This window comes from Lepidochelys kempii, chromosome 10 (assembly GCF_965140265.1).
Source record: "Lepidochelys kempii isolate rLepKem1 chromosome 10, rLepKem1.hap2, whole genome shotgun sequence".
Lineage (NCBI taxonomy): Eukaryota > Metazoa > Chordata > Testudines > Cheloniidae > Lepidochelys > Lepidochelys kempii.
The window spans coordinates 25,934,979-25,962,748 of record NC_133265.1 but is presented as its reverse complement, the minus strand read 5'-3'; the positions used below and the strand labels follow the sequence as shown (position 1 = coordinate 25,962,748).

Below are 27,770 nucleotides of genomic sequence, written 5' to 3'. Positions count from 1 at the left end.
GGCATCCGAATAAAGGCAGCATATTTACACATTTTTACAAGCAATATGAAAGTTAGTATCTAAGCTTCTTGGATAGTTGTCTCTGTTCATGTCAGCGTTCCATAGGGTTTAATCTGGAGGTCTCTCATACAGCAGGTAGTTTTTCAGCAGCAGCAGATAATCACTTTATTCCCTCCAACATACCCCCGATACTTCCCCGATAGATTCAGTGCAAACTCAGTTGTGTTGTCTGTGGCTGGGTAACCAGATCTACTTTCTTCATAATAATCTTAAATGATTCCTGGTAGCATGACACACAATTAAAATACTGTTGAGATTTTACTCATTGTAGACCAAAATGTTCAAAACAGTATTTAAAATTTAAAATTGATCCTCTCTCATGTTAGTCTAATGTGTCAGTGCTTGGAAAGAAAAGATAGGTTGTTATAATGAAACTAGAACAAGGAATTTAGAGGCATGATGTGCTTAGTTATGACATCAATATGAAGTAAGACTGTCAGTACCAAGAAAAATGAGGTTTCCAAATAACCAAAGAGAGGGAGTATAAAATAATATGCTGGTCCCTGCCTTGGGTCTTACATTATTTTAAAATCAGACTTTAAAATAGATATACTAGGGCCCCGGTACTGCATATATCTACATGTCTGTTTACCCTTAAGCATGCGAGTAGTCCCATTGACAAGTGATGGGCATAAGTTAAGCACCCTTGATTTAGTTAGTCCTATCAGCAGCCTGCAATACTGTAATGTTTCTCTGTGATAAGGGCAGAATATATTTTTTCAGTTTCAAATAGACTCTCTTGTTTTAGTTTAGGAAAGCAAGAAGGAACCCGGAGAGTGCATGGTCTCAGCTGTAATACGCCACAGCAACTCTGAAAACAGAAATGCTTCTGCAGACAGGCAGAACCATAGGAATTCAAAGTTTCAGTACAGAGAAAATAAAATCATAAGTTACAACATACATTAAAGCTACCACTGATCACAAGGCTTGATTGTCTTTCCTGCACTGACTTACTGTTGTTGATGGAATAGTATTTCAGAGGTTTGCTCCTTCTGTCTGGAGTGCTCAAAGAGTAGGTAATAGGTGCTTTTTCTTCCCAAGGGTGTTGTGTTTGGGGTTCCATTTTGTGACCCTTGTGTTCAGTGTATATCTGTGGCTGTTTAGGGAACATATTTTGGTCTGCAGTGATAACAGTGCTTTAGGTCTACATCTCTTCTAATTTCAACAATGGGAAAGAACAGCATCTGATAGCAAAAGGAAGAGACTGGGTGCATGCGAACTGGCTGCGGCTCAGATGAGTTAAGACAAATTGATGCTAGTAGGTAAGGAAAGCATTTGTTGAACAGGCTAAGGCTGAGAGTACAGCTTTGACTTCAGGAGTTTGTCTGGCTTTTACCAATATAGATACCTGTTTCAAGGTTACATTGGATCCATTACAGGCTGTAGATTCACAGATAAGAAGTAGCTACCACAGGTGGTATAGTCACCAATGGCTGGCAACATTTCTCTCCAAAGCAGACTATGCATCATTGATCAATGTCCTATAACTCTCAGGCTAGATTATGTATATGCACTCTGGTTGGGGCTACCCATAACAAACACTTGAGACCTTCAGCTAGTATGGAACGTAGCTGCTCTTCTCTTGAGTTTGGTGAGCCACAGTGAATTCATAACCCAATCTGCTCTCTGCTTTGCATTGGCTATCTTTCTGCAAGTGTGTGAGTACTGTGACGTTGCACTCCATATGCTTTATGGAAATATGCTTATGAATATGACATAACTGGAATATGCTTTACGCTAAATACCCCTTGTATGGTGTCATTAGAAAGCTACTAAGTGTGTTCATCCTATTTGTTTCCATGTATTATTTCTATATCTGGAGTTAGGAGAATAAGATATAAACTTGTATCATTGATGTAAACCTATTAATTGGAGACCATTAAGGGTGCTCCAGAAACAATCAGTTGTAAATGGCCTTAGTTACTGGAAAGCCTTCCTTAGTACGTGTGGGCCAGCCCATGGGGAATGGAGACTAGGCGTTTTACAGTGATATGTGACCATGTCACCTGATAACGAAATCCGTCTTATAACTGGTACTTTTCCATTTAGAAGGAGGGGTGGGGACCCAGAGAGACAAAAGATTCCCGCCTTGTACCAAAGCTATAAGAGGGGGTGGAGCAGGACAAAAGGGGCTGCCAGTCATGAGGAAACCCCTGTTTACCACCTGAGATGTCTGCTGGAACTAACAAGAACTGTACCGGGGAGAGGATTGGGCCCAGACTAGGAAGGAGTCTAGTCTGTGAAAGAAGCTTATTGGAACATCTCTGGGGGTGAGACATTACCTGTAATCAGTTTCTTAATGTATTAGGCTTAGCCTTGCATGTTTTTGCTTTATTTTGCATGGTGATTTACGTTGTTCTATCTGTTATTACTTAAAACCACTTAAATCCTACTTTTTATACTTAATAAAATAACTTTTGTTTATTAATAAACCCAGAGTACGTGGTTGATACCTGGGGGAGCAAACAGCTGTGCATATCTCTCTATCGGTGTTATAGAGGGCGGACAATTTATGAGTTTACCCTGTATAAGCTTCATACAGAGTAAAACAGATTTATTTGGAGTTTGGATCCCATTGGGAACTGGGTGTCTGGGTGCTGGAGACAGGTAACCTGCTAAGCTGTTTTCAGTTAAGTCTGCAGCTTTGTGGGCATGGACCAGGCCCTGGGTCTGTGTTGCAGCAGGCTAGCATGTCTGGCTCAACAAGACTGGGTTCTGGAAGTCTCAAACTGGCAGGGAAAATGGGCTCAGAGGTAATTTCAGCAGATCAGGTGACAGTCCCAAGGGGGTCTCTGTGACCGAACCCATCACAAGTACAATCTATAAAGTCCTAAATAGCTTGAGATGGAGTTATTTAAAAGATCACCCATATCCAGTCACAGACTGTAAGAGCTGGAGAGTCTTTTCTTGCTGTTGGTTCCTGGGGTTAACATACCTGTAGCCATAGTATGAGGGCATTCTCAGTGGAAAGGCCATGCATTTGGAACAGTCAGAGCCATTGTTTAGTGTATCAGAACACAGGACAGATTTATATTTAAGTTTTTGAAAGCCTGTTGGCTTTATTCTTGTTTTGTGTTAGAGCTCTCATTTCGGCATGAGGAGTTCTGTTGTTGGGCCTCTTTAGGTGGAAATGGTAGCACACCATGTTGGTTTCCTTTTATATATTAATGTGTTCGTCTAAGATTCTACAGCACTTGGTTATGTTTTTGCTATTAATTTAGTGTGGACTTGTTTTATCAGATAAACACTTATCTAAATAAATCCAAATATCCATGAAAATCTATATTATAAAGGTTCCAAATAATAAGACCTTTCTACCCTGTGCTGAAGTTTATACTTTTTTCTCAAATCATTCCCATTCTTTCCATTGTTTTTTCATAATTAATAGGTGGGTTTTTTTTTAAAGAAGTTGACTTTGTTCTCCACACAACTGACTTAGTTTCTGGTATGAAACTTAGTCTGATCTCTGATCAGATACCAGAGTTTTGTATCATGCCCACTATCAAATCTAAAGGAGAGACTTTGGACACTAGTATAACATACAGTTGCTCATCATATCTTAAATGTTCTTGTTAAGAACCACCTTTACTTTTTACAGCACTATTCCAATCACTGCATATGAAAAAAAAAACATAATGCAGCAAGAGCTCCATTTGGTTTCAGTCCAGTTCAGAAAGCAATATCTTTCAGTTATGTACATAGTTACCACTTGTGGTTATGCAATTTTGTACTAGAGAAAATTAGGGAGATGTTTTCATTAGTATGTGGGTTAGTGGAGGGGTTTCTAATATAGTTTTCCCTTTTCCTTTTTCTTGCGTTTGAGAAATGTGTGATGATTAATTGTGCAAGAATGTGGGATGATGTGTTTGGTACTTAAAAACTAGAGTGTTAGGAAGTTGGTTTTTCTCTCCTTGATACCTCCCAGCTTCCAGATTTTTCTTCTTTGAAAGATAATTATCTGCTGTATGATCAGTGACAAGTGAAGGATGTTGTACTGTATTGCTGGAACAGAGATAAGGAGAAATTAGTATAAAACGAGCTACATGCAGAGAGGAGAACAGGAGGTAGGCAGTGTTTTCAGAGCAACTTAATTCAAGAAAAAAATGGTGTTCCTATGTAGTGTCTTTGTTAGGGACTCCTTTAAAATATAAGGCTAGATTCTAATCTCAGATATACTGGTGTGAATTGAGTCATTCTATTGACCTCATTGACATTACTCTGCATTTACACAAGAATAACTGAGATCAGAATTTAGCCCAGTGTGCGTGGTATTGGTCATCAAGATTGAAAAGATGCATTTAGGTGTTAGGTGGTGGAGCACTGCAGTGTCTGATGTATAGAGTGGGAGGGATGTTCAAGAAAAAGTTAAGCCTTGAGAAGGTGTGACTAGGACAGGGGTTCTCAACTGTGGGTTGAGACCCACATTATGGGTCCTTTTTTTTTTTTTTTTAAATTCTGAAACAAAATTTGATCATGACTTATCTCCCAGTTCAGAGAAATTCCTGGAGTTTCTACAGCAGTTAGCATAGCTTAACTTCTGTCTAATGCTACCTTCAGACGTGTTGCTTTGTAACAAATGAACCGTGTGCCATATGAGATTTGTTTCATATTTAGTATTTCCAGGTTCTATCAAAGAGTTGGGTCTTAACATTTTAATGTATTCTCTTGAAGATGTTGCAGTAGGGAAGAGAAATATTAATGCAGAAGTTTAAATATTGATTGCTGAAACAGATAGCCCAAGATTTAATCTTGGTCTCTAATGAGGGTTGCTATTAAAATAAAAATATGTTAAAAAGGACTCAAAGTTCCAGTCTGGGCCAGAGGTAAAGAAATCGCTGGTTTTAGTTCAGTTGATTTTTACAGTCAGCTATTTATTTGAAAATTCATCTGAATGCCAGTGATGTTCTTTGAGTGCTTGTTCATGTCCATTCCAATCAGGTGTGTGCGCGTGCATGTTGGCCGGAAGATTTTTCCCCTAGCAGAATCCGTCAGATCGGCCTGGGTGCCTGCTGGAGTCGCGCCTCCCAGGCGCCTAATATAGAGCCCTGCCAACCCACCACCCCCTCAGTTCCTTCTTGCTGGCTACTCCAACAGACGGGTGGGAGGGTGGGTGTTAGAATGGACGTGAACAACACATCTCGAAGAACAACAATTACTAGGAGTAACCGTTTTTTCTTCTTCAAGTGCTTGTTCATGTCCATTCCAATCAGGTGACTCCTAAGCCAAATTTAGGAGGTGGGGTTGGAGCTGTCCACTGATTGGAGTATTGCCTGTCGGGTCATCGCATAATGCACAGCGAAAGTGTGAATAGAAGACCATGTCACTGCTCTGCAGATGTCCTGGGTAGGAACCTGATCCAGGAACGCTGTAGATGAAGCCTGCGCCCTGGTAGAGTGCCCCGTGATTGGAAGTGCAGGAACATCTGTCAGGTCATAGCACTCATGGATACAGGACACGATCCATGATGAAATGCATTGGGATGAACCCGACTGACCTTTTCATCCCGTCAGCCACCACCACGAACAACTGGACCGACTTCCTGAATGGTTTCGTTCTCTCAGTGTAAAGGGCCAGCGCCCTGCGGACATCCAGAGTGTGGAGTCTCTGCTCCCTGTCTAGTCTCTGTTACTAGAATGAGGTTTAGGGTAGAAAACGGGGAGGAAGATGTCCTGGTTGATATGGAACTGTGAGACAGCCTTCGGAAAGAAAGCAGGGTGGGGCCTGAGCTGAACCTTGTCCTTAAAGAACCTGGTGTAGGGTGGGCCTGAAGTTAGGGCCTTGAGCTCAGACACCCTCCTGGCCGAGGTTATCGCTACTGGGAACGCAACCTTGTAGGAGAGAGAGAGCAGGGAGCATGTTGCTAAAGGCTCAAAAGGTGGCCCCATGAACCTAGAGAGGACCAAGATGAGATCCCAGGCCAGAACTGGTTGACGGACATGCGGGTACAACCTGTTGAGCCCCTTTAAGAAGCGGCTGACCATGGGGTTAGTAAAAGCCGAGCGGCCCTGTATCCCCGGGTGGAAGGCTGAGGTGGCAGCCAATTGTACTCTTATAGGAGTCAACGAGAGACCCTCCTGCTTCAGATATAGAAGGTAGTCTAGAATGTGCAGCACTGAGGCTAGTGTCGGGGGTGAGTCACGCTGCGCCAACCAGATTGAAAATCTCTTCCACTTTTGGCAAGGTATGTGGCTCTCATCGAGAGTTTCCTACTGTCAAGGAGGACCTGTCTAACCTGGTCTGAACAGGAAAGTTCCGATGGATTCAAATGTAGAGCCTCTATGCTGTAAGATGGAGTGTCCGTAGGGTTGGGTGTTGGAGACATCTGTGATCCTTTGTGAGAAGGTCCGGGGAGATTGGCAAGGTAATCGGGGCTCCCATGGACATGTCTAAGAGGGATGTGTACCAGTGCTGATGGGGCCAGGCCGGTACTATCAGTATGACCTGAGCACGATTTCTGCAGATCTTGAGCAGGACCTTGTGAACGTGCGGTATCGGCAGGAATGCATACAGGAGAGCCGCTCCCCAATGGAAGAGGAACACATGTGCTGTGGAGCCTGGGCTATGATTCTGGAAGGAGCAGAACTGCTGGCACTTCCTGTTGCATCGCATGGCGAAGAGGTCAATTAGGGGAAATTCCCACCTCTGGAAGACTGAATTTGCGACGTCCGGGCAAAGGGACCACTCGTGGCTGCGAAATGACCTGCTGAGGTGGTTCGGCATGTCGTTTTGAATCCCGGGGAGGTACAACACCTGCAGGTGGACTGAATGTTCTACACACAAGTCCCATAGAATAAGGGCTTCCTGGCATAGGGGAGAGGAGCGTGCACCCCCGTTTGTTGATATAGAACATTGCAGCCATATTGTGCATCACGACTGATACCTATTGTCCAGTTAGGAAAGGGCAGAATATCTGACACACTAAGCACACCGCTCTGAGCTATCTGACATTGATGTGGAGGCGCAGATCTGCCTGTGATCAGAGGCCTTCAGTCCTGTGGTCCCCCAGATGAGCTCCCCAGCCCAAGTCTGACACGTCCATCACCAACTACAGGGTTGGCTGTGGGGCAGCAAAAGGGACTCCTGAGCACACCTGCTGGGCATTGGTCCACCAGCAGAACAAATCGAGGATAGGGCAAGGCAGGGTCACGATCCTGTCCAAGCTGTCCAGGGCTGGTCGATAGACTGACACGAGCCATGACTGGAGTGGCTGGAGCTGTACCACGTAAGTACAGGCTGCCATGTGCCCGAGAAGCTTCAGGCAGTTTCTCATGGTAGTGGTGGGAAACTGCATGACTCCCTGGATCATGTCGTTGAGGGTTGAAACCTCACCTGTGGGAGGAATGCCCTGGCTTGGGTCGAGTCCATTATCACCCTTGTGAACTCTATCCTCTGGATGGGGGACAGAGTCGATTTTACAGACCCAGGTTCTCAAAGGTGGTTCTGATAAACGAGACCTGAGTTTCCACTTGTGTCCTGGAGCGACCTTTGATCAGCCAGTCGTTGAGGTATGGAAACACCTATTCCTGATGTCTCTGCAGAAAGGCAGTGACGACTGCCATGTCATTCTCTCTTCCTGTCCCCAGCATGATGGAAGATGATAAAACCAGCACATCTAACATAAGTTTTGGTTTGGTTTTCTTGACTTTAAATAGTGATTCATAACTAGGGATCTCTAGTGGTAATGGAGGTGAACCACTGTTATAACATGTTACAAAGACTTGTACACTCCACTGCCATCGTGTGCATTACTGCGTGTGTTACACCTCAAACAAATACAGTACGGTTGACTTATAGCCTTGGCATGCACCTGTCTATGTACTTTGGTGCATGTGCACACCCACGCCTTGTGTTAGGATTGTAAAAGATCATGCACTGGTGTCTGCACCTGCAAAATGTGGGTTTATGTATATGCATGTGCACAAATGAAGACACGGCTAAGAATGTGACCCAATATATGCTCTTTTTTTAAAAAGGCAGAATCTTGCAGAGATTGTGTGAAATGAATGCTTAATGTGGGCAAGTAGTTATGAATGCTATCCAAATGTAACAGATGTGCCAGAGAGAGCTGTCAAGCCATTGGCAGACCTCTGCGCGATGCCTAGTGTTTCTCGCTTTTGAGTAGGCCTCAGCATTGTTGGTATCTGTACAAAACGTTCGCTAGAACAGTGCTGTTTTGCCATTGAATTATAACTGTACCTTTTTATTACGGACAAAAAATCCATAATTAAATCTGGTCCATAATTCTGTGATAGGCTGCATTATGTAATGAAACTTGTAATAGCTAAATGAACTTACCCTAGGAGTTCAGTAAATGTGTAGTTGTCACCCACAACTATTTTAATGCAGACTTGCTTGGCATTGTTTTTCCTTTATAGACTTGTAGACTTTACGTTCAGAAGGGATCATCATGATCATCAGTCTGATCTTTTGCACACTGCAGGCCACAGAACCTTACCCACCCACTCCTGTAGTAGGGCCATAACCTCTGGATGAGTTACTGAAGTCCTCAGTATTGATTAAATGAAGTGCTGTTTCTCCTGCAAATTGTTATTCCCTTTGGGGAAGAAAACAGGTGGGAAGGGAATCAATAACTCTCATAACTTCATGTTTTTGAAGCTGGCTTCCTGAGGCAGCATGTCACTGGGGGAGTGGGCCTGGCCAAAAGTTCCCATAGGGAACAGTGAACTTGTGGGTCTGCTGTTGAGTGACAGGTCGCTGGATGCTCTTGCTGTCCATTGGCCAAAGGAACTCTTATAGCTCTAGAGCAACCAGACTCCATTGCTATCCAGTGTCAGTTCATATTGTTCATTTGGATATAATATGCTACTTTGCCAGGGGTTATATCAGATACCCCCTCACCAAACCCAAGAGCCCAAACTATGTGCCATTTTTGTGTAAGAACTTCCACAAGTTCAGGGGTGATAGGTGGAATGATGCTACTAGGGGTCCTCTCCTCCCACTTTGTGATCATTGGCCACTTTTGCGTGATATTTATATGATATTCATCCCTTCTGTGCTTGGAAGCGATGGACTAGTATGGGCTGACAAGCATAAGGATGGAGCATAATTTTCCAGGATGACTTTGAGTGGACAAATGAGTGTGTATGAAAATACAATGTTCAGTGCTTGATGAAGGTCATTTTACTCAAACAAGTCAAGGTTAGGATTACTATCCTTCTGTTCTTGGAAAGAATCTCTTCAGAGTGGGAAAATAAGCAGTCCACAGTGCATGCTTTCTAAACATTTACAGTAATAGAATCTGAGCCGAAAAATGTTAGTGGCACTGATCTAGCAAACAGTGACCCCATTCTGAGTAAAAGAAAGTGGGTGACAGATACATGTGGTACTAAAGAGAAATGGGAAGTGTTAACATGGTAATCCCAGAGTGAAGAGGAAGCAAATTTCCACCACTCAAGTGGATGGCAGCACTTCAAACTGATGGTTAAAAAGATTAATCATGAAAGAGCTTCATTTATACAAGAAAGATTCACATATGTCACCTATGGGCCTGATTCCTTTTCAAACTGTCTGTAACTGTGTTATCTGTTTTAATCAAACTTTAATAGGACAACAGATCATGTTGTGTCCATTTCAACCTAATTGTCAATTTGGTGATAAGCCCTAACACTCAATGAAGTCTTACACCAGAGTGTTTGGTGGTATCACGCGTCCCTGTAATCAGATGCTGCATTTGTCCCACAGCTACTGAAGAGAATGTAAGTCATAGGGGAAAAACGGTTTGTGCCACTTTAGAAAGGGACCAACCTTTAATACTTTAATACAGGCAAAGGTTAGAGACGACACTAAGGGCTTGGCTATACTTGCGAGTTACAGCGCAATACAGGAGCCCCGGGTGCATTAGCTCACTACTCATCCACACTGGCAAGGCACGTAGAGCGCTCTGACTCCACGGCTACAGCGCTGCTGTTACTCCACCTCGGCGAGTGGAATAATGTTTGCTGCACCTTCGCTGGAGCGCCGCAGCGCCAGTGTGAACAAGGTGTTGTATTACTGCACTCTGATCAGCCTCCGGAAACGTCCTATAATCCCCTTAAGTCAAGAGGCCACTCTTGTCATTGTTTTTGAACTGCTGCAGGAATGCGGATATGCCCGTTGAAAGCTCTGTTTCTGATAGCTGGCTGCTTATCTGCTCTGAGACAAAGCAACCATTAGTGTGGAATGCTGTGTGTGAGAGAGAGAGAGAGAGAGGTGGGAGGGAGGGGGGTCTGCTGCTGTCTGAATTTACAAGACAGCATGCTGACATGTTCTCAGTCCCCCAAATACCCACTCTCTCTCCCCCCACATACACACAACACTCCCTGTCACACTCCACTCCCCACCCCGCCATTTGAAAAGCACATTGCAGTCACTGGCATGCTGGGGTAGTTGCCCACAATGCACCCCTCCCAAAGGCGCTGCAAGTGCCACAAATGTGGCCACGCCAGTGCGCTTGAAGCTGTTAGTGTGGACACACTGCAGCGCTTTCCCTACTGCGCTCTCTGAAGGCTGGCTTAACTCAAAGTGCTCTCTATCTGCAAGTGTAGCCATGCCCTAAGAAAAAAGCAAGTTAAGTAAATAAAGTTACTCTCTAAACTACAGTACATACTGATGAATAAATCTCAAAAAGGCTACTTGAAACCAGATGGAAATAGTCTCCTTCTTTTGTTTCAGGTTACAGCCATCCATCTCTGATAAAACTTCTCCAGCAGCCACAGAACTTGGTAAGTGGTTTGCATAAAAGACACAAAATAATTAAATCAGTCCTTCACCCCTCCCACCCTTGTTACTGGTTTATCTTGTGTTAACTTTTAAAAAATGGCCATAAATTCAGTGTCTTTATTAAGTCCATGATTTTCAGTGTCTAGCCGAATTGTAAATTTATGTTCCCAGGCTTGTCTTTTGAAGGTGTTGTGCAGGTGTCCTTTGAGGACAAGGACTGGGACGTCAGATATGGAATAATTATGCAGATAATGTGAATATATTGGTTAGCAGTGTGAGTCTTCAGAAAGCACAGCATCCTACACCCTTGTTGCCTATGAAGTGGAAATTATGGGAGGGAATCCAACATGAAAGATGTTTGAATAATATTGCATTATAATTCAATCTGCTTTTTTGCCATGGCCTTTCTGAAGGTCATGGGTTCCATGATTTTTGTATATATATTTTTTAATTTGACTTTTAACAGTTTAGCTTGTGCATGTGGGTGAATGCATGGGATGATGAGCTGAATTAACTTAACTGAAAACCTTGCATGATTCCAAATTAAGCCCTGAACTGTATGAGAGTCTGAACCCAAAAGCTCAGCAACACTGTGTAGATGTGAAAGACCAGATCAGTGAATTCTCAAGGAGAGTTTTCATTTCTCCAAAGAGGGTGATTCTTTCTCCTGATTAGTTGTAGCTAAATTAGCCCGAATCATATTGTATGTATAGTTGGGGTTATTTTTTTCAATGTGCATTACTTTACATTTATCCACATTACATTTCATTTGCTATATTTTGTTTCTGAATCACTTAGTTTTGTGAGATCTTTTTGAAGTTCTTCTTCCCAGTCTGCTTTGGTCTTAACTATCTTGAGCAGTTTAGTATCATCTGCAAACTTTGCCACCTCATTGTTTACCCCTTTCTCCAGATCATTTATGAATAAGTTGAATGGGATTGGTTCTAGGACTGACCCTTGGGGAACACCACTAGTTACCCCTCTACCTTCTGAAAATTTACCATTTATTCCTGCCCTTTGTTCCCTGTCTTTTAACCAGTTCTCAATCCAAGAAAGGATCTTCCCTCTTATCCCATGACAACTTAATTTACGTAAGAGCCTTTGGTGAGGGACCTTGTCCACATGTTTGTTGACCCCCTCAAAGAACTCTAATAGATTAGTAAGACATGATCTCCCTTTACAGAAACCATGTTGACTTTTGCGCAACAATTTATGTTCTTCTGTGTGTCTGACAATTTTATTCTTTACTATTATTTCAACTAATTTGCCCGGTACTAATGTTAGACTTACTGGTCTGTAATTGCCCAGATCACCTCTAGAGCCCTTCTTAAATATTGGTGTTACATTAGCTATCTTCCAGTCACTGGGTACGGTAGCTGACTTAAAGGATAGGTTACAAACCATAGTCGATAGTTCCGCAATTTCACATTTGTGTTCTTTCAGAACTCTTGGGGGAATGCCATCTGTTCCCAGTGACTTGTTACTGTTAAGTTTCTCAATTAATTCCAAAACCTCCTCTAGTGACACTTCAATCTCTGACAATTCCTCAGATTTGTCACCTACAAAAGACGGCTCAGGTTTGGGAATCTCCCTAACATCCTCAGCCGTGAAGACTGAAGCAAACAATTCATTTAGTTTCTCCACAATGACTTTATCATCTTTAAGTGCTCCTTTTGTAACTTGATTGTCCAAGGGCCCCACTGGTTGTTTAGCAGGCTTCCTGCTTCTGATGTACTTAAAAAACATTTTGTTATTACCTTTTGAGTTTTTGGCTAGCTGTTCTTCAAATTCCTTTTTGGATTTTCTTATTACATTTTTATATTTAATTTGGCAGTGTTTATGCTCCTTTCTATTTACCTCACTACGATTTGACTTCCACTTTTTAAAAGATGCCTTTTTATCTCTCACTGCTTCTTTTACATGGTTGTTAAGCCACGGTGGCTCTTTTTTAGTTCTTCTACTGTGTTTTTTAATTTGGGGTATACATTTAAGTTGAGCCCCTATTATGCTGTCTTTGAAAAGTGTCCTTGCAGCTTGCGGGGATTTCATTCTAGTCACTGTACCTTCTAATTTCTGTTTAACTAACCTCCTCATTTTGCATAGTTCCCCTTTCTGAAATTAAATGCCACAGTGTTGGGCTGTTGAGGTGTTCTTCCCACCACAGGAATGTTAAATGTTATATTATGGTCACTTTTTCAATATGGGGATAATTGAAATCCCCCACTATTATTGAGTTTTTTTCTTTTGATAGCCTCGCTAATCTCCCTTAGCATTTCATCGTCACTCTCACTGTCCTGGTCAGGTGGTCGATAATAGATCCCTACTGTTATATTCTTATTAGAGCATGGAATTACTATCCATAGAGGTTCTATGGAACATGTGGATTCATTTAAGATTATTTCATTTGATTCTACATTTTCTTTCACATATAGTGTCCCCTCTCTCCCACCCCCGCACGACCTGTTCTGTCCTTCCGACATATTTTGTACCCTGGACTGATTGTGTCCCATTGATTGTCTTCACTCCACCAGGTTTCTGTGATGCCTATTATATCAATATCCTCCTTTAACACGAGGCACTCTAGTTCACCCATCTTATTATTTAGACTTCTAGCATTTGTGTGCAAGCACTTTAAAAACTTGTCACTGTTTATTTGTCTGCCCTTTTCTGATGTGTCAGATTCTTTGTGTGAATGTTTCTCATCTGATCTGGCCCATACTTTGTCCTCTTTCATCCTCTCCTCCTGACTTAAAACCTAAAGAATCTCTATCAGTAGACTCTCCTCTAAGAGAAGTCTCTGTCTGATCCACGTGCGTCTCTGCAGCAGTCTGGTTCCCCCATCTCTTAACTTTAAAAAGGTTGCAGAGCAGTTTTTAAACTAAGTGCCAGCAGAAAATAGATCATATTTTCGTTAAAATGGGGCATTTTTTCCTAAGAGATAACTTTATTCAAAACACCCTAATTACAATGTAGCATTAATCTAACAAAGAGCTGTCTACCACCATTATGTTTGGTGGCACTAGCTTATTTGTATACTGGCACTTTAAACGTCAGAGAGAAGCTTGGAACAAATCTCAGATCAGAATGCCTGCAAAGTGCAGATAGGAACTTTATAGCTAGACCCATCTCTCCTAAACATGATCCGCACAGACACTGTTCATAGAATCATAGAATATTACGGTTGGAAGAGACCTCAGAAGGTCATCTAGTCCAATCCCTGCTCAAAGCAGGACCAACACCAACAAAATCATCCCAGCCAAAACTGATAGGTCTGAAAACTCTCTAAGGATGAAGATTCTACCACCTCCCTAGGTAACCCATTCCAGTGCTTCACCACCCTCCTAGTGAAATAGTGTTTCCTAATATCCAACCTAGACCTCCCCCACTGCAACTTGAGACCACATAGAGGATTTAGGAAAACAGTCTTTCCTCTCTGGAGACCTATAAGGACTTACTTCACTGGAGCTCAGACTGTAATTCTACAACTTGGGAAAAGTAGCATTGTTTTGTAGTAAACATGGGTTGTTGAGCCTGCTTTGATACATTAATTAATTGCCAAACGTTACTGACTTGTACTTAATTCACTTTTAACATAAAAGTAGCATATTTTGTGACAATAAAACACCTGCAAAGATTAAAAATCTGTGCTATGGAGAAACACTTCAATCCATGATATTCCATTCAAGTTACTTGAATAAATTTACCAAATTAATCTGTATTAATAATTTAACAGTGATTTTGAAGAACAAAAACTGTTTTTCAAACAGTGTACTGTACAGGTTGGTGCTCACTGACTCCCCACTCAGTTATCACCCACTGACCACCAACACTAAACTCTAAACTATGAGGGTTTTTATACTATGGTCATTGCCATAGTATCTGCATACCTTCTAGGAGTGTATTAAGCAACTTGACTAACTGCTGTCACGCACTGTTTTGTTCACTCATCCTGTTCCCAGAGGAAGAAGCAGTGGAGTGGCTTGTTTTGATGGCATGGATTTCTTTTGTTTGTTTTTTCTGTGTGTGTATATTGTAGAAAACAAGGTCAAAGAAATCCACCTTGCACTTGGAACGGAAAGTGATGAGGTTTGTGATAGTCCTGTCCTGGGGAGTTAATTTCCTAGTCTCAGACAGCTCTCAAAGAGCTTTAAACAATCATTTAGGTATCCTGGGCCCTGGCCCTGGAGCACTTTGATGATAAGGACCAAGACCTTGAATTTGATTCAGAATTCTATGGGAAGCCACAGAGGACAGGTGTGATGTGCTCACAGTAGCCTTTGTTGCTGAGGAGCATTTTGTATTATTTGGAGTTATGTAAGTGTTGAAGGTTTCATGCCCAGGTATCTTACATTGCTATAGTCCAGCTGAGAGGTGATGAAGGCCTGAATAACTAAGGCCAAGTTTTCATACATCAGGATGGGATGGAGTCTCCCAGCCAACCAGAGAAGGTAGAAAGCATTACTTGTGGCTGTTGTGGTGTAAGGAATTCAAGAGTACTCCTAGACTATGGACTGAATTGACCAATTGTGGACATGAACCTTCAATCACAGGAGAGACTATCATGGCTGAAAACTCCTCAAAATACTTTCCTTTGCCCACCAGCATCACCTCTTCTGCTTGGATTCAAATTCAGCCAGTTGTTGTTCATCCATAAGCTGATCTCATCCAAGCACAGGGCCATCTTGGTGGTGGTTGACATGGTCATAAGTGGTGAAGGATAGATAGAGCTGTTTATCATCTGTATATCACTGGCACTTGAGACCATGTCATCTGATCAGTTCACGCAGTGGTTCCGTATAGATGCTGAAAAGAACCAGAGAGAGAATTAATCTTTGTGGAACCCCGCAACTGAAGGGTCTAGTGATAGAAGTGCAGTTCCCATTACTGTTCTTTGGTGTATCACTGCAGGAAGGACTGAAGCCATTTTAGTGCATCACCCCGAACTCTTGCCATCTCTGTCAGGTGAAACAGCAGTATCTCATGGTCAATAGCGTTGAATGTTGCAGAGAGGTCTAGGAGGATGAGAATGGATGTCTGGCTTCTATCCATTGTCAGGAAGAGATCTTCCATCAGTGCCACTAAAGCAGTTTCAGTTCTGTGTCTGGTTCTAAAGCCAGATTGTGCTGGGTCTAGTATGTTGGCTTCACTTAGATGTGCTTGTAGTTAATCTTTCACTAGCTTCTCTTTGGGGGGCAAATCTTGCTGTGGCCATCTCTGTAGGTGCCGAGGACTCTTGTAGTGGAGACATTTTGTTTCTACTGAGTTGGGGAGGACCCCACCCCTGGGACGCAAAGAGGAGTTCAGCTTCCCAGTGTGTCCCTGCATGTTGTTGTACAGAAGAAAATTGGGGATAGAGCTGGAGAATCCATTGCTACAAAGATCATTCAGTCTTCCCCATGCCTTCGAGAGGGGTGCTCGGGCTATGGAGGCTACTCCAGCCTTAGTGGCTGCTGAATGGCTCAGAGCTGGACCAAGAGAATGGGTTCCTCTCTCTTGTCTGCAGGGAATTCTGCAGCTGCCAGCCAAATTACTCAGATGTAATGCTGGGAGAGGCTGTTGCCAAAGGGAGACTAGTTACCCACAACATAAATGAGATGAGTAGAGAACACCATCATCTGCTTAGCCCATTGTTACAATCTGAAAGAAGAAATTTAACATGCTAGTGCACAAAGGAGAACTTCCTTAACATGCAGTCATGGTAAAGGGGCATGCTTCAGACTCCTAGGAGGCTGGCCACACAAATAAAAGGAACCAGAACACCAAACCATTTATTTCATTGGAAACATTTTGAACCTGAGCTGCTAAGCTGAGAGGAAGGCAGCCCGGAGTCAAAGAGAATCTTCAGTGTCCAACCAATCTTTGGTGAAAGCCAGTCTCCTTGGGTAAGAATAAATGCACATCATAGGATCATACAATCATAGGACTAGAAGGGACCTCGAGAGGTCATCTAGTCCAGTCCAGTCTCCTGCACTCATGGCAGGAATAAGTATTATCTAGACCATCCCTGACAGGTGTTTGTCTAACATGCTCTTAAAAATCTCCAGTGATGAGATTCCACAACCTCCCTAGGCAATTTATTCCAGTGCTTAACCACCCTGACAGGAAGTTTTTCCTAATATCCAACCTAAACCTCCCTTGCTGCAATTTAAGCCCATTGGTTCTTGTCCTATCCTCAGAGGTTAAGAACAACAATTCTTCTCCCTCCTCCTTTTATGTACTTGAAACTGTTATCATGTCCCCTCTGTCTTCTCTTCTCCAGACAAAGCAAACCCAGTTTTTTCAGTCTTCCCTCATAGGTCAAGTTTCCTAGACTTTTAATCATTTTTGTTGCTCTTCTTTGGACATTCTCCAGTTTGTCCACATCTTTCCTGAAATGTGGCACCCAGAAGTAGACACAATACTCCAGTTGAAGCCTAATCAGCGTGGAGTAAAGCGGAAGAATTACTTCTCATGTCTTGCTTTCAACACTCCTGCTAATACAGTCCAGAAAGATGTTTGCTTTTTTTACAACAGTGTTACACTATTGACTTACATTTAGCTTGTAGTCCACTATAAGCCCCAGATCCCTTTCCACAGTACTCCTTCCTATGCAGTCATTTCCCATTTTGTATGTGTGCAACTGATTATTTCTTTCTAAGTGGAGTACTTTGCATTTGTCCTTATTGAATTTCATGCTATTTACTTCAGACCATTTCTCCACTTTGTCTGGATCATTTTGAATTTTTATCCTATCCTTCAAAGCACTTGCAACCCCTCCCAGCTTGGTAATGGCCACAAACTTTATAAGTGTACTCTGTATGCCATTATCTAAATCATTGATGAAGATAATGAACAGAACTGGACCCAGAACTGGACCCAGAACTGATCCCTGCGGGACCCCACTCGTTATGCCCTTCCAGCATGACTGTGAACCACTGATAACTACTCTCTGGGAATGGGTTTCCAATCACCTTACAGTAGCTCCATCTCAGTTGCATTATCCTAATTTGTTTATGAGAAGGTCATGCGAGACAGTATCAAAAGGTTTACTAATGTTAAGATATACCACGTCTACCGCTTTCCCCCTATCCACAAGGCTTGTTACTCTGTCAAAGAAAGCTATCAGGTTGGTTTGACAGGATTTGTTCTTGACAAATCCATGCTGACTGTTACTTATCACCTTATTATCTTCTAGACGTTTGCAAATTCATTGCTTAATTATTTGCTTCATTATCTTTCCCACTACAGAAGTTAAGCTGATTGGTCTGTGATTCCCCGGGTTGTCCTTATTTCCCTTTTTATAGATGGGCACTATATTTGCCCTTTTCCAGTCTTCTGGAATCTCTCCTGTCTTCCATGACTTTTCAAAGGCAATCGCTAATGGCTCAGATATCTCCTCAGTCAGTTCCTTAGGTACTCTAGGATGCATTTCATTGGGCCCTGGTGACTTGAAGACATCTAATTTGTCTAAGTAATTTTTAACTTGTGCTTTCCATATTTTAGCCTCTGATCCTACCTCATTTTCACTGGCATTCACTATGTTAGGTGTCCAATCACCACCAACCATTTTGGTGAAAACCAAAACAAAGAAGTCATTGAGCACCCCTGCCATTTCCACATGTTCTGTTGTTGTTTTTCCCCTACCATTGAGTAACGGGCCTGCCCTGCCCTTGGTCTTCCTCTTGCTTCTAATGTATTTGTAGAATGTTTTCTTGTTACCCTTTATGTCTCTAGCTAGCTTGATCTCGTTTTGTGACTTAGCCTTTCTAATTTTGTCCCCACATACGTGTATTATTTTTTTATATTCCTCCTTTGTAATTTGACCTAGTTTCCACTTTTTGTAGGACTCTTTTTTGATTTTTAAATCAGTGAAGATCTCCTCATTAAGCCAGGGTGGTCTCTTGCCATACTTTCCTACTCAGTGGGATAGTTTGCTCTTGTGCCCTTAATAATGTCTCTCCGAAAAACTGTGAACTTTCTTCAGTTGCTTCCCAGGGGATCTTACCTACCAACTCTCCGAGTTTGCTAAAGTCTGTCTTCTTGAAATCCATTGTCTCTTTTTTGCTGTTCTCCCTCCTACCATTCCTTAGAATCATTAACTCTACCATTTCATGATCACTTTCACCAAAGCTGCCTTCCACTGTCAAATTCTCAACCATTTCCTCCCTATTTGTCAAAATCAGATCTAGAACAGTTTCTCCCCTAGTAGCTTTCTCCACCTTCTGAAATAAAAAATTGTCTCCAATACAGTCGAAGAGCTTGTTGGATAATCTGTACCCTGCTGTGTTATTTTGAAGTTCCCCATCACCACCAAGTCCTGTGCTTTGGATGATTTTGTTAGCTTTTTTAAAAAAACAACAACAAAAGCCTCACCTACCTCTTCTTTCTGGTTAGGTGTTCTGTAGTAGACCCCTACCAAGACATCACCCTTGTTTTTTACCCCTTTTATCCTTACCCACATATCCTAATGTGTGAGAGAATTACATGCACAGTGGCAATGGTCCAGTGGATAGGACACTGGACTGGGAATCCAGGAGGCTTGGATTCTACTTCCAGCTTAGCCACTGAGTGGTGTGGACTCTTGGAGAAAGCACTTAACCTCTCTGTGCCTCCACTTCCCCATTTGTAAAATAAGGATAATGATACTCCCCTTTGCAAAGTGTTTGAGATCTGTGGATGAAAGGTGTTTTAAATATTGTTTATCATGCCATTTGCCTTAAACGTCAAACACAAATATACTGCAGTACAGTAGAGCCTTCCAGGTATCTCCCAAAGACAGCATGGAAAACAGAACTGAAGAAAGCAAACAATCATTCAGGAATGTATTAGCAGGAGTGTTGTAAGCAAGTTACAAGAAGTAATTATTTTATTCTACTCAGCATGATAATGCCTCAACTGGAGTACTGTGTCCTGTTCTGGGCACCACACTTCAGGAAAGATGTGGACAAATTAGAGAAAGTCCAGAGGAGAGCAACAGAAATTATTAAAGGCAGTGCTTAATTTGTGTCTGGGCTTGCCAGGGCTGAGACCCAGCACCTCTGTGCTTGGCAGTTCATAGCCCTGGCACCTCTGGGCTTGCATCGGTTATAAAAGAAAAAAAAAATTGCTTGTGCCCTGGCACCTCTTTCATTACAAATTAAGCACTGATTAAAGGTCTAGAAAATATGATGTATGAGGAAAGATTGAAAAAATTGGGTTTGTTTAGTCTGGAGAAGAGAAGACTTGGGTGGGTTGGGGGACAGAAGTCTTCTAGTACATAAAGGTTGTTATAAAGAAGCAAGTGATTTAATTGTTCTCCTTAACCACTGAGGACAGGGCAAGAAGGAATAGGTTTAAATTGCAGCAAGGGAAATTTAGGTTAGCCATTAGGAAAAACTTGCTAACTATAAGTGTAGTTAAGGACTGGAACAAATTACCTAGGGAAGTTGTGGAATCTTCATCAATGGAAGTTTTTAAGAACAGGTTAAACAAATACATGTGAGGGATTAGCTGGATAATCTTTAGTTCTGCCTTAGTGCAGGGGACTGGATTAGATGACCTATCGAGGTCCTTTCAGTCCTACATTTCCGTGATTCTATGAATATCATCTCTGCTTTCTCAGCCATTGTTCATGTCAGTCTTTGCTGTGTAGCTCTGTCTCACCAGTGAGATTATCTTCATGAGTATTGGGGATTGGAACTGCAGCTGAGTAAACGCAATCAATTCAAAATGTAAACTATGGCCAGTAATTTTGATGATTTTAATCCTCTTCTCTCACAATCCAGTACCAATCTGATCAACCTCTGAGCGCAGAATCAAGTTACTACTAAAACTAAGCTGGACAAAACCGTTGAATGCAATTTTACATAATATGATGTAGTAGTATCTCATTGAATCAGAACACAAATCCCCATTCCCCCTACAGTATCCATTCATCCAGACTTGGTTTTGCCTTACATGTTATTCCCTTGATGTACTCCTCACTATTGTGAATGTGTGAGAGGATTTTATAAGGGAGAGAGCATGTGTGTTTGTGAGCATAATTTAATTGCAGGGAAACTATTTTATTGTGACAATTGCATTGCTGATTCTTGCAGTTTATCTTTCTCCTGTCCTTTGAACATATCTTTGTCTAGTTCCTCCATCCTCAAAATCCTATACTGTAATAATATCTGGGGGGTGTTTATACCCACAGTGTTCAGAACTGGTCTCCCTTGAAGCCTGATAAGGAAGAAACTATTACACTATCTTAATTAAATTTAAGTTTAGCCATTCTAACTGAAGCCAAATAATTAAGGCTTTAAAGTTTATTTCCTCTGTATAAAAGGAACTGAGATTTTGGTGAAAGAATAGGCTATAGGGATAAAAGATCAGTGTTAAAGAAAAAACATTTCACTGCAGTACAGAATATATCTCTTTAAAGGTGACCCTCAAAGAAAATAAAATTTGGGCTTAAACAGAAAAATGGGCATATTTATTGAGACTTGACTATTTTCAGTTATTTTTAAAACTTCTGTGTCATAACTGGAACTATTTAAGAATTTGCCTAATGTCAGTGTACTTGAACTTTAGACTTAGTTTAATTTACATTTACATTTTTTGAATCAGTCTCAACATCGCAGCTTTTTTCTTATGATATTAAATACTTACTGTTTCTCTTCCTTCATTTTGCAGAGTACATTTATTAACAGACCTGCTCTTGGGATTTTACCTCCAGGGAATTTTGCTGAAACCTTAAAGGAATCTTTGCTTTCGGTAAGTTTAAGAATGAACTATGATGATTTACCATATTCGAAGTCTGCATATTCTCCAAAGTGCATGTATGGTATGAACCCAACCTGAGAGGAAGGATCTGAAATTTCTAGTGCATCAGTAAATTGCAAAGTTACTTAATCACAAATAAGAAATAAGAGCTCTGTGCACTTATATTAAACAACCTCCATTAGAATATTCCTACCATCCATGTTAACCCCGATGAAGGGATTCAGAAGGTATGAAACACAATGAAAAATGCAGTAGCTGCTTTAGTTAATGAGACTACTCACATTCAAAAAGTTAAGCATGTGTTTATCTGCTTTGCGTGATCAGGGCCTAAAGAACATAACAAAATCCAACCTCCAATGTTTAAAGCGATGATGGAAACAGGATTTGAAGAGATTTTAAGGCACAATAGGGTTTTTTTAAAGAGAACTGAACAGATGGTCCTGCTTTTCCACTCTTGAAGAGATTCAAAGGTTGGAATTATTATTAAATAATCATTATTCTGTATTCTTGAAGATGTCTACTGAAATTATGGATAATGAGACTGAGTGTTGACAGTAATCATGGCTTACAACTTGAAGAGCTAAGCATCAAAGGAAGCAATGTTTTTGCTTTGTTAGTGTTCTACCCCTTTTCCAGTTTATGAATGCCCTTTCATAAGTGAAAAATTTCACATGGAACCCAGAAAGTACAAGGGTAAAGTTCTGTCTAAGCATCCTTTAGCTCAAAGTGTGAACAGCTAAAGATGAGGCCCCCAAACCTTCCATTGTTGCATTTTCACTAGAGGCTTTCTCCAAGTGACGTACTCTGCTTGTCAACCTTCTTTTCCGTGTGTGCCGAGCATGCGGAGTTTGGCATTGAGGTTATTTCCCATATGTGCCTTTCTCCAGGTGGTAGTTATTTGTGTAACTATTCTGTAAAGGAATGTGTGCGTTTTCTCTTTCTTTGTTAAAATTGTGATCAATGTTTATGAAGAAACAGATGGCTGATGAAGTGAGCTGTAGCTCACAAAAGCTTATGCTCAAATAAATTGGTTAGTCTCTAAGGTGCCACAAGTACTCCTTTTCTTTTTAGATGGTATTCAGGGTACAGACTTACAAGGGTAAAAATAAAAGCATTTGAATAAGAAATGTTGTGGTTTAACTGTTAGCAGCTGAATCACCTGCCTTCTCCTTTTCAAGAGAATGGGATCCATAAATGAAGCTGGATGTTCCCATGCAGAGAACTTTGCAGATGAAATTTCAGAGAGAACCTCCCACCCCCGCACTGTGATGAAACCAAACCTTTGATTCTCTTAAGAGCTGAATGTGAGAAGTTATGGTGTGTCTGCATGCAGACACCACACTGAATTTATTCTGAGTAAGGGATTGAAATGGGGCTGGTTAGTGTTTTTGCTTTGTTTCATAACTGTGCTATTTTAGCTTTATTACGTCTCCGTTGTTGACAGGTGGCTCCGAAGGGCCTGCAACAGGTTGTCACCATGTCTTGTGGATCCTGCTCTAATGAAAATGCCTTTAAAGCAATATTCATGTGGTACAGGGTAAGTCAAAATACTGAGTATGACTCTTTACAATACTGCAGCACGTAAACATCGACAGTGCTTCATAAGAACCGAATCTACATGGAATGCGTTCCTTTAGTTATACAATTATGGATTAAACTGTAGAAAACAGAATAGACCTTTGCACTTTTGACTTTCTCACTTGGAAGATCCCAGATGTGTCAGCAGCTTTCTCACTAAAAAACTATTGTTTTTTCTTTTCTCCCTGTGCCGCCTCCTCCCCCTGGTCAGAATTAAGTGGATCAGGTAAAAGTAGAGATATAAAATTCGCATTTTGCTTGAACAAGTGATTATTTAAAGATTTGCGCTCTCATGAGCTGGCAGGGCTCCAAACAGAGGCTGTGTTTCTCTCCTGGTTTCCACAATATTTATTTAGATTCCAGTATGCTACAAACTCCACACTGAAAGGCACCCATACAGGACTTTGGGCTCCCTTGACATGCATTTTAAAAACATTAGAACACAGGAGGTACAAAGTAAAGATCAGCCAGTGCAGCAGCACTCCTTCCTCCCTCTTTACCATCACAAATCATGTGACTGATGCAGTTTAAAACCCTCCAGCACACTTTCTCACTCACCAGAAATTCTACCCTCAACTGTCTGTCCTCTGACCATGCCTGTGCAAACAAATGGGCTTTGCAGTGTATAAATTTGGGCTATTTCAGACTTGGGTGTGGTGAGTGGAAGAAGGGGACAGAAGCATTCCAAATGAAAGGAAAGCTGCTGATGCAGCTGTGATGTGCTGGAGGTGGGAAGAGGGAGGGACAGATACCAAGCAGTTTCTGGTTTTTTTAGGTCAAAACCAACACGTGAAATTTCACCCTGAAGCTAGTAGGACCACATGGCTCATAGCAAAACTATTTTGGAAAAGCATCATTCTTTAAATTTGTGCAGTGCATTTTTGTTTCTGGCATTCCAAGGCCTGTGTGTGATTCTAGGGCAAAAAGGGGTTAGAAGAAGTTGGTTACAAAAGTACCAGTGAGGCTATTTTTTAAACAAACATTTTTTTCAAGCTTTTATCTTAAAATGTGTTGCTTAAACTAAACATGCACGGGTCTGGTATAAAATCTTCCTTGGCCCTAGTTTGGAAACAGCATTAAGTTATGTCTACACTATGGACCTTACAGCTGCCCAGTTGTATTGCTCCAGCTGCACCACTGTAAGGTCTCCTGCGTAGCTGCTCTATACTGGTGGAAGAGAACTCTCCTGCCAGCATGAATAAACCACCCCCGTTAAGTGGCGGTAGCTATGTCGGTGGGAGATGCTGTCCTATTGACATAGCGCTGTCCAAACCAGCACTTTTGTTGGTGAAACTTCTGTCAATCAGGGGTGTGAAAAAGTGCTAGCGTAAACAAAGCCTGAGTCACAAGTGGCTATGCTCATTCACAGTCTCTCTCCTAATATCGTGAACTAAACTAGTGCTGGCCAAATCTTTTAACATCTGAATGGAATGTTGTTGGGTGACGGTGGCATACAGGTAACCAGTTAAATCTGCTGCAACCATTAGTTTAAATCCATATGTTATTGTTGCTTATATATTACAGTAGAGCCCAAAGGTCCCAATTAGGATTCATGTCCCATTGTCCCTAATGCAAACATAGATAAAGAGAGAGTCCCTGCTTTGGAGAGCTTACCATCTAAAAGAAGCTAATCTTGTTACTAGTTCCCTAAGCCATTCTCTGGTCCCTCTAAATTCATCTAATAACAAAATAGGTAAGTCCCTTCATTCTCCTTTTGACTTTCAGAATGAGTATATAATGCCTCTAATGCTAGATCATCCCACATAACATGAAACTCATGAGAAACCATGTATGTATCTCTTCAGAGGAAAAACTTACTGTCCGCTTTAGACTAAACAAACTCATAATTAGCTAAAGGAGAGACAAATGGGCAGTGAAGAGTGGTCGCACAGACAAACCCTGAAGCTTCCACTACATCTGAAATACTGAAAAGATTTATTCTCTTTTTAAAAAGAGAGAAATAGAAAGGATTTTCTAACTATCGTCTCATGCCCATTCCAGACAGACTTGTGCCTGTTAAGCTTTGGAGATCCCATGTAATTTGTAGATTAAAAATCCATATATGGTTTCGTCAAGTCTGTCATTTTACCTGCTGGTTAATCCTTCAGACACTTTGTTACAGTGGGATTTTTCAGCAAGACTTCACCAGCAAATAATGTGAGATTCACCTAGGACAGCTCATAAAAACCTCTTCATTACTTTTGCAGAACAAAGAAAGGGGTAATAATAATGTCACAAAGGAAGAACTGGAGACATGCATGATTAACCAGGTAACTTTACTGTTCTGTTATCTCACCCAGACTGTTAGTGTTTGATTTGTTTACAGAAAAAAATCCAGGGCTTTCTAACATTGCAATGGATCCTAGTACCTAAAAGCTTCAAGAATGGTCAATTACCACTCACTCCCAACCAAAATTCTAGGCCTGCTATGGGCATCCTACTGCCTCCCCGGAAAGTAGTTGTGACTTGTGTTAAAACGGCCTTCTTTATATGATACACCATCTGCTAGAGAGACGTGCAGTGCTGAGAGAGACTGTGGGGAGCACTAATATACACAGATTTTTTAAATAAAGATTACGAACATTAACAGTCCTCTTAATTTTTTCCAAAATTGTGGTTTAATGACTTAAAATTAATCAAGAAGCTAGTTTGCCAGGGAATAATCACATGGGAGCAAGAAATTAAGATACAGCTGGAAAGCCTGTGAAGTGCCAATTCAGCTCTAACCCAGATTGTGTTGCTCTAGCCAGTCACAAACCTTAATACACAAGGTTACTAATCAAGTGGGGGAATGTGTTTAATTTGGGACACCTTCTAAGTTGTGAGCATCTTGGAAATTACAGGATCTACAACTCCAGGGTCAGATCCTTGGTTCAGGGTACGTTCCTGTTGTGTTGCTCCGGTGGTGCAATGCTTAAAACTGTCTTGAAGAGGCTCCTGGAAATTCTTCTGCTGGAAGGGGAGCTGGGATGTGCTTTAAATTGGGCCAAAGCCAGGGTAAGAAATGGGGATTGAAGCACACTGTGTTCTTGCAATCCTGGACTGATGGAATGGTCTCCTAGGGATCATTCCAGCTGGCATGAGTTAAAGCCGCCCTATGATCTGATTTATATCAGCAACCCCAGGATTGAGGGAAGTGGTAGATGTGCTAGAAGTACTTTTATCCCTCCCACGGCTACATCTTGTGTGAGCTCACTGCAGTTTAGGATTAAATCCACAGTGTGTTGATCTAAGCATTTTTTTGCTGTTCCAGGAAGGGTATCTTCTGCCTCTCCAAAGCTGCAGAGGTCCCACTGAGGTCATCGGCCTTGTGATATTTAAGGGCCATCCTTTCATAGTATAAAGTTAAGGCACTCCCTGCCTCTGTTCCCAGGGGTGCTAGGCCTGTTTTTCTCTCCAGTGTTCCCCACCATGCAGTGGCATTGAAGTACTACTGGCTAAAGAAAAACTGGTTGAGAATTTTGGGCCTAAAAATATAGGATTTGCATTTAACAGAAACAAACCTTACAAGTTTTACGAAACATTACAGTAGAAGAGTTTCCATTAAATCCTAAAAGAAAAGGACAAATGCAGAAAGAAGAGGGGTTTGTTTAATTTTAATATTCACCTTTGGTGTTTGGAAACTAAATGTTGGGAACCAGAGAGAGAGAGAGAGAGAGAGACTGATTAGCACAGGATATAAACCAACAGCAGGAATGGAGGCAGTTCTTTCACTTTTAAGATTAGGTCACAAAGAAGGGGACTAGTCTCTTTAAAATAACCCAACAGTGTCCCTTTTAAAGTTCAGCTAATGTAAAGTTTCCATACGCATTATACTGGTTTATTTTTCATTCAGCGTCCAATAAGTGAATCAAAATAGAGAGGTGTGTGGTGGTGATCTGAGTGCAGCACTGAGGACTCAGGTGTTCCTGTGTCTAATTGCCACTTTGGACCCAATTCTGCAAACACCTACATACATGCTTACGCTTATAAGTATTGAAGTAACGATCCATGTGTTGGGCACTAATTCCCTTGTGACCTTTGGCAATTCACCATCTGTCTTGATTTCTAAAAAATTGGGCTGATTGACCTCCTCCCCACCCCACAGTGTGTTGGGAGGATTAATTGGTTAGTATTTGCAAAGCAATCTGAAGATGAAATGCTAAATTGGCAGATATTTGTCTTTAGTATTCGTGGTATTTACAGGAGATCAGATAATTTTAAAGGGATGAAGGCTATTTCTTGGCAAAGAAATGTGTGAATATACTTTATGGAACTTGCTGCCTGAAGAGTGAAACTTGCTTGTATTTTAGTTGAGTCAACAGCCAAAAGTTGCAAAAATCTTGCTGTCTTTCCTAACGCTCTGATGGACATACTCTTGACTGGCCGTTTGATTACACGTAGAATGTTTGTGTGTTCTTCAAGTCTAGTTATGTAATCCTGTTTATAATTCCAGTAAGCTACACTGCCACCTTCCTGTTGTTTGAATAGCTCAGTGACATATCCTGTATTTGATTTCAGTCTCCAGGCTGCCCTGACTATAGTATTCTGTCCTTTATGGGTGGATTCCATGGAAGAACCCTGGGTAAGAAAAACACTCCCAGTAACTTATATATTTTTCCCTCTTCCTTTCTCAGCTGATATTAGACACAGCAATGCATATTTATCTCATTGTATTTGTATTTTTTTAAATGAAAGGTTCTTTTGCAATG

General features: G+C 41.5%; 1 protein-coding gene across 2 annotated transcripts in view; it reads left to right on the top strand.

The window, feature by feature from the left end:
• Window positions 1–27,770, top strand: part of ABAT (4-aminobutyrate aminotransferase) — a 133,041-nt gene that overhangs the window by 85,504 nt on the left and 19,767 nt on the right. For both annotated transcript variants that reach the window (XM_073362483.1, XM_073362484.1), the window contains exons 6-10: window positions 10,732–10,781; window positions 21,412–21,492; window positions 22,946–23,038; window positions 25,287–25,349; window positions 27,580–27,643. In XM_073362483.1, the coding sequence (XP_073218584.1) occupies window positions 10,732–10,781; window positions 21,412–21,492; window positions 22,946–23,038; window positions 25,287–25,349; window positions 27,580–27,643 (351 nt within the window). The remainder of the gene's footprint in view (window positions 1–10,731; window positions 10,782–21,411; window positions 21,493–22,945; window positions 23,039–25,286; window positions 25,350–27,579; window positions 27,644–27,770) is intronic.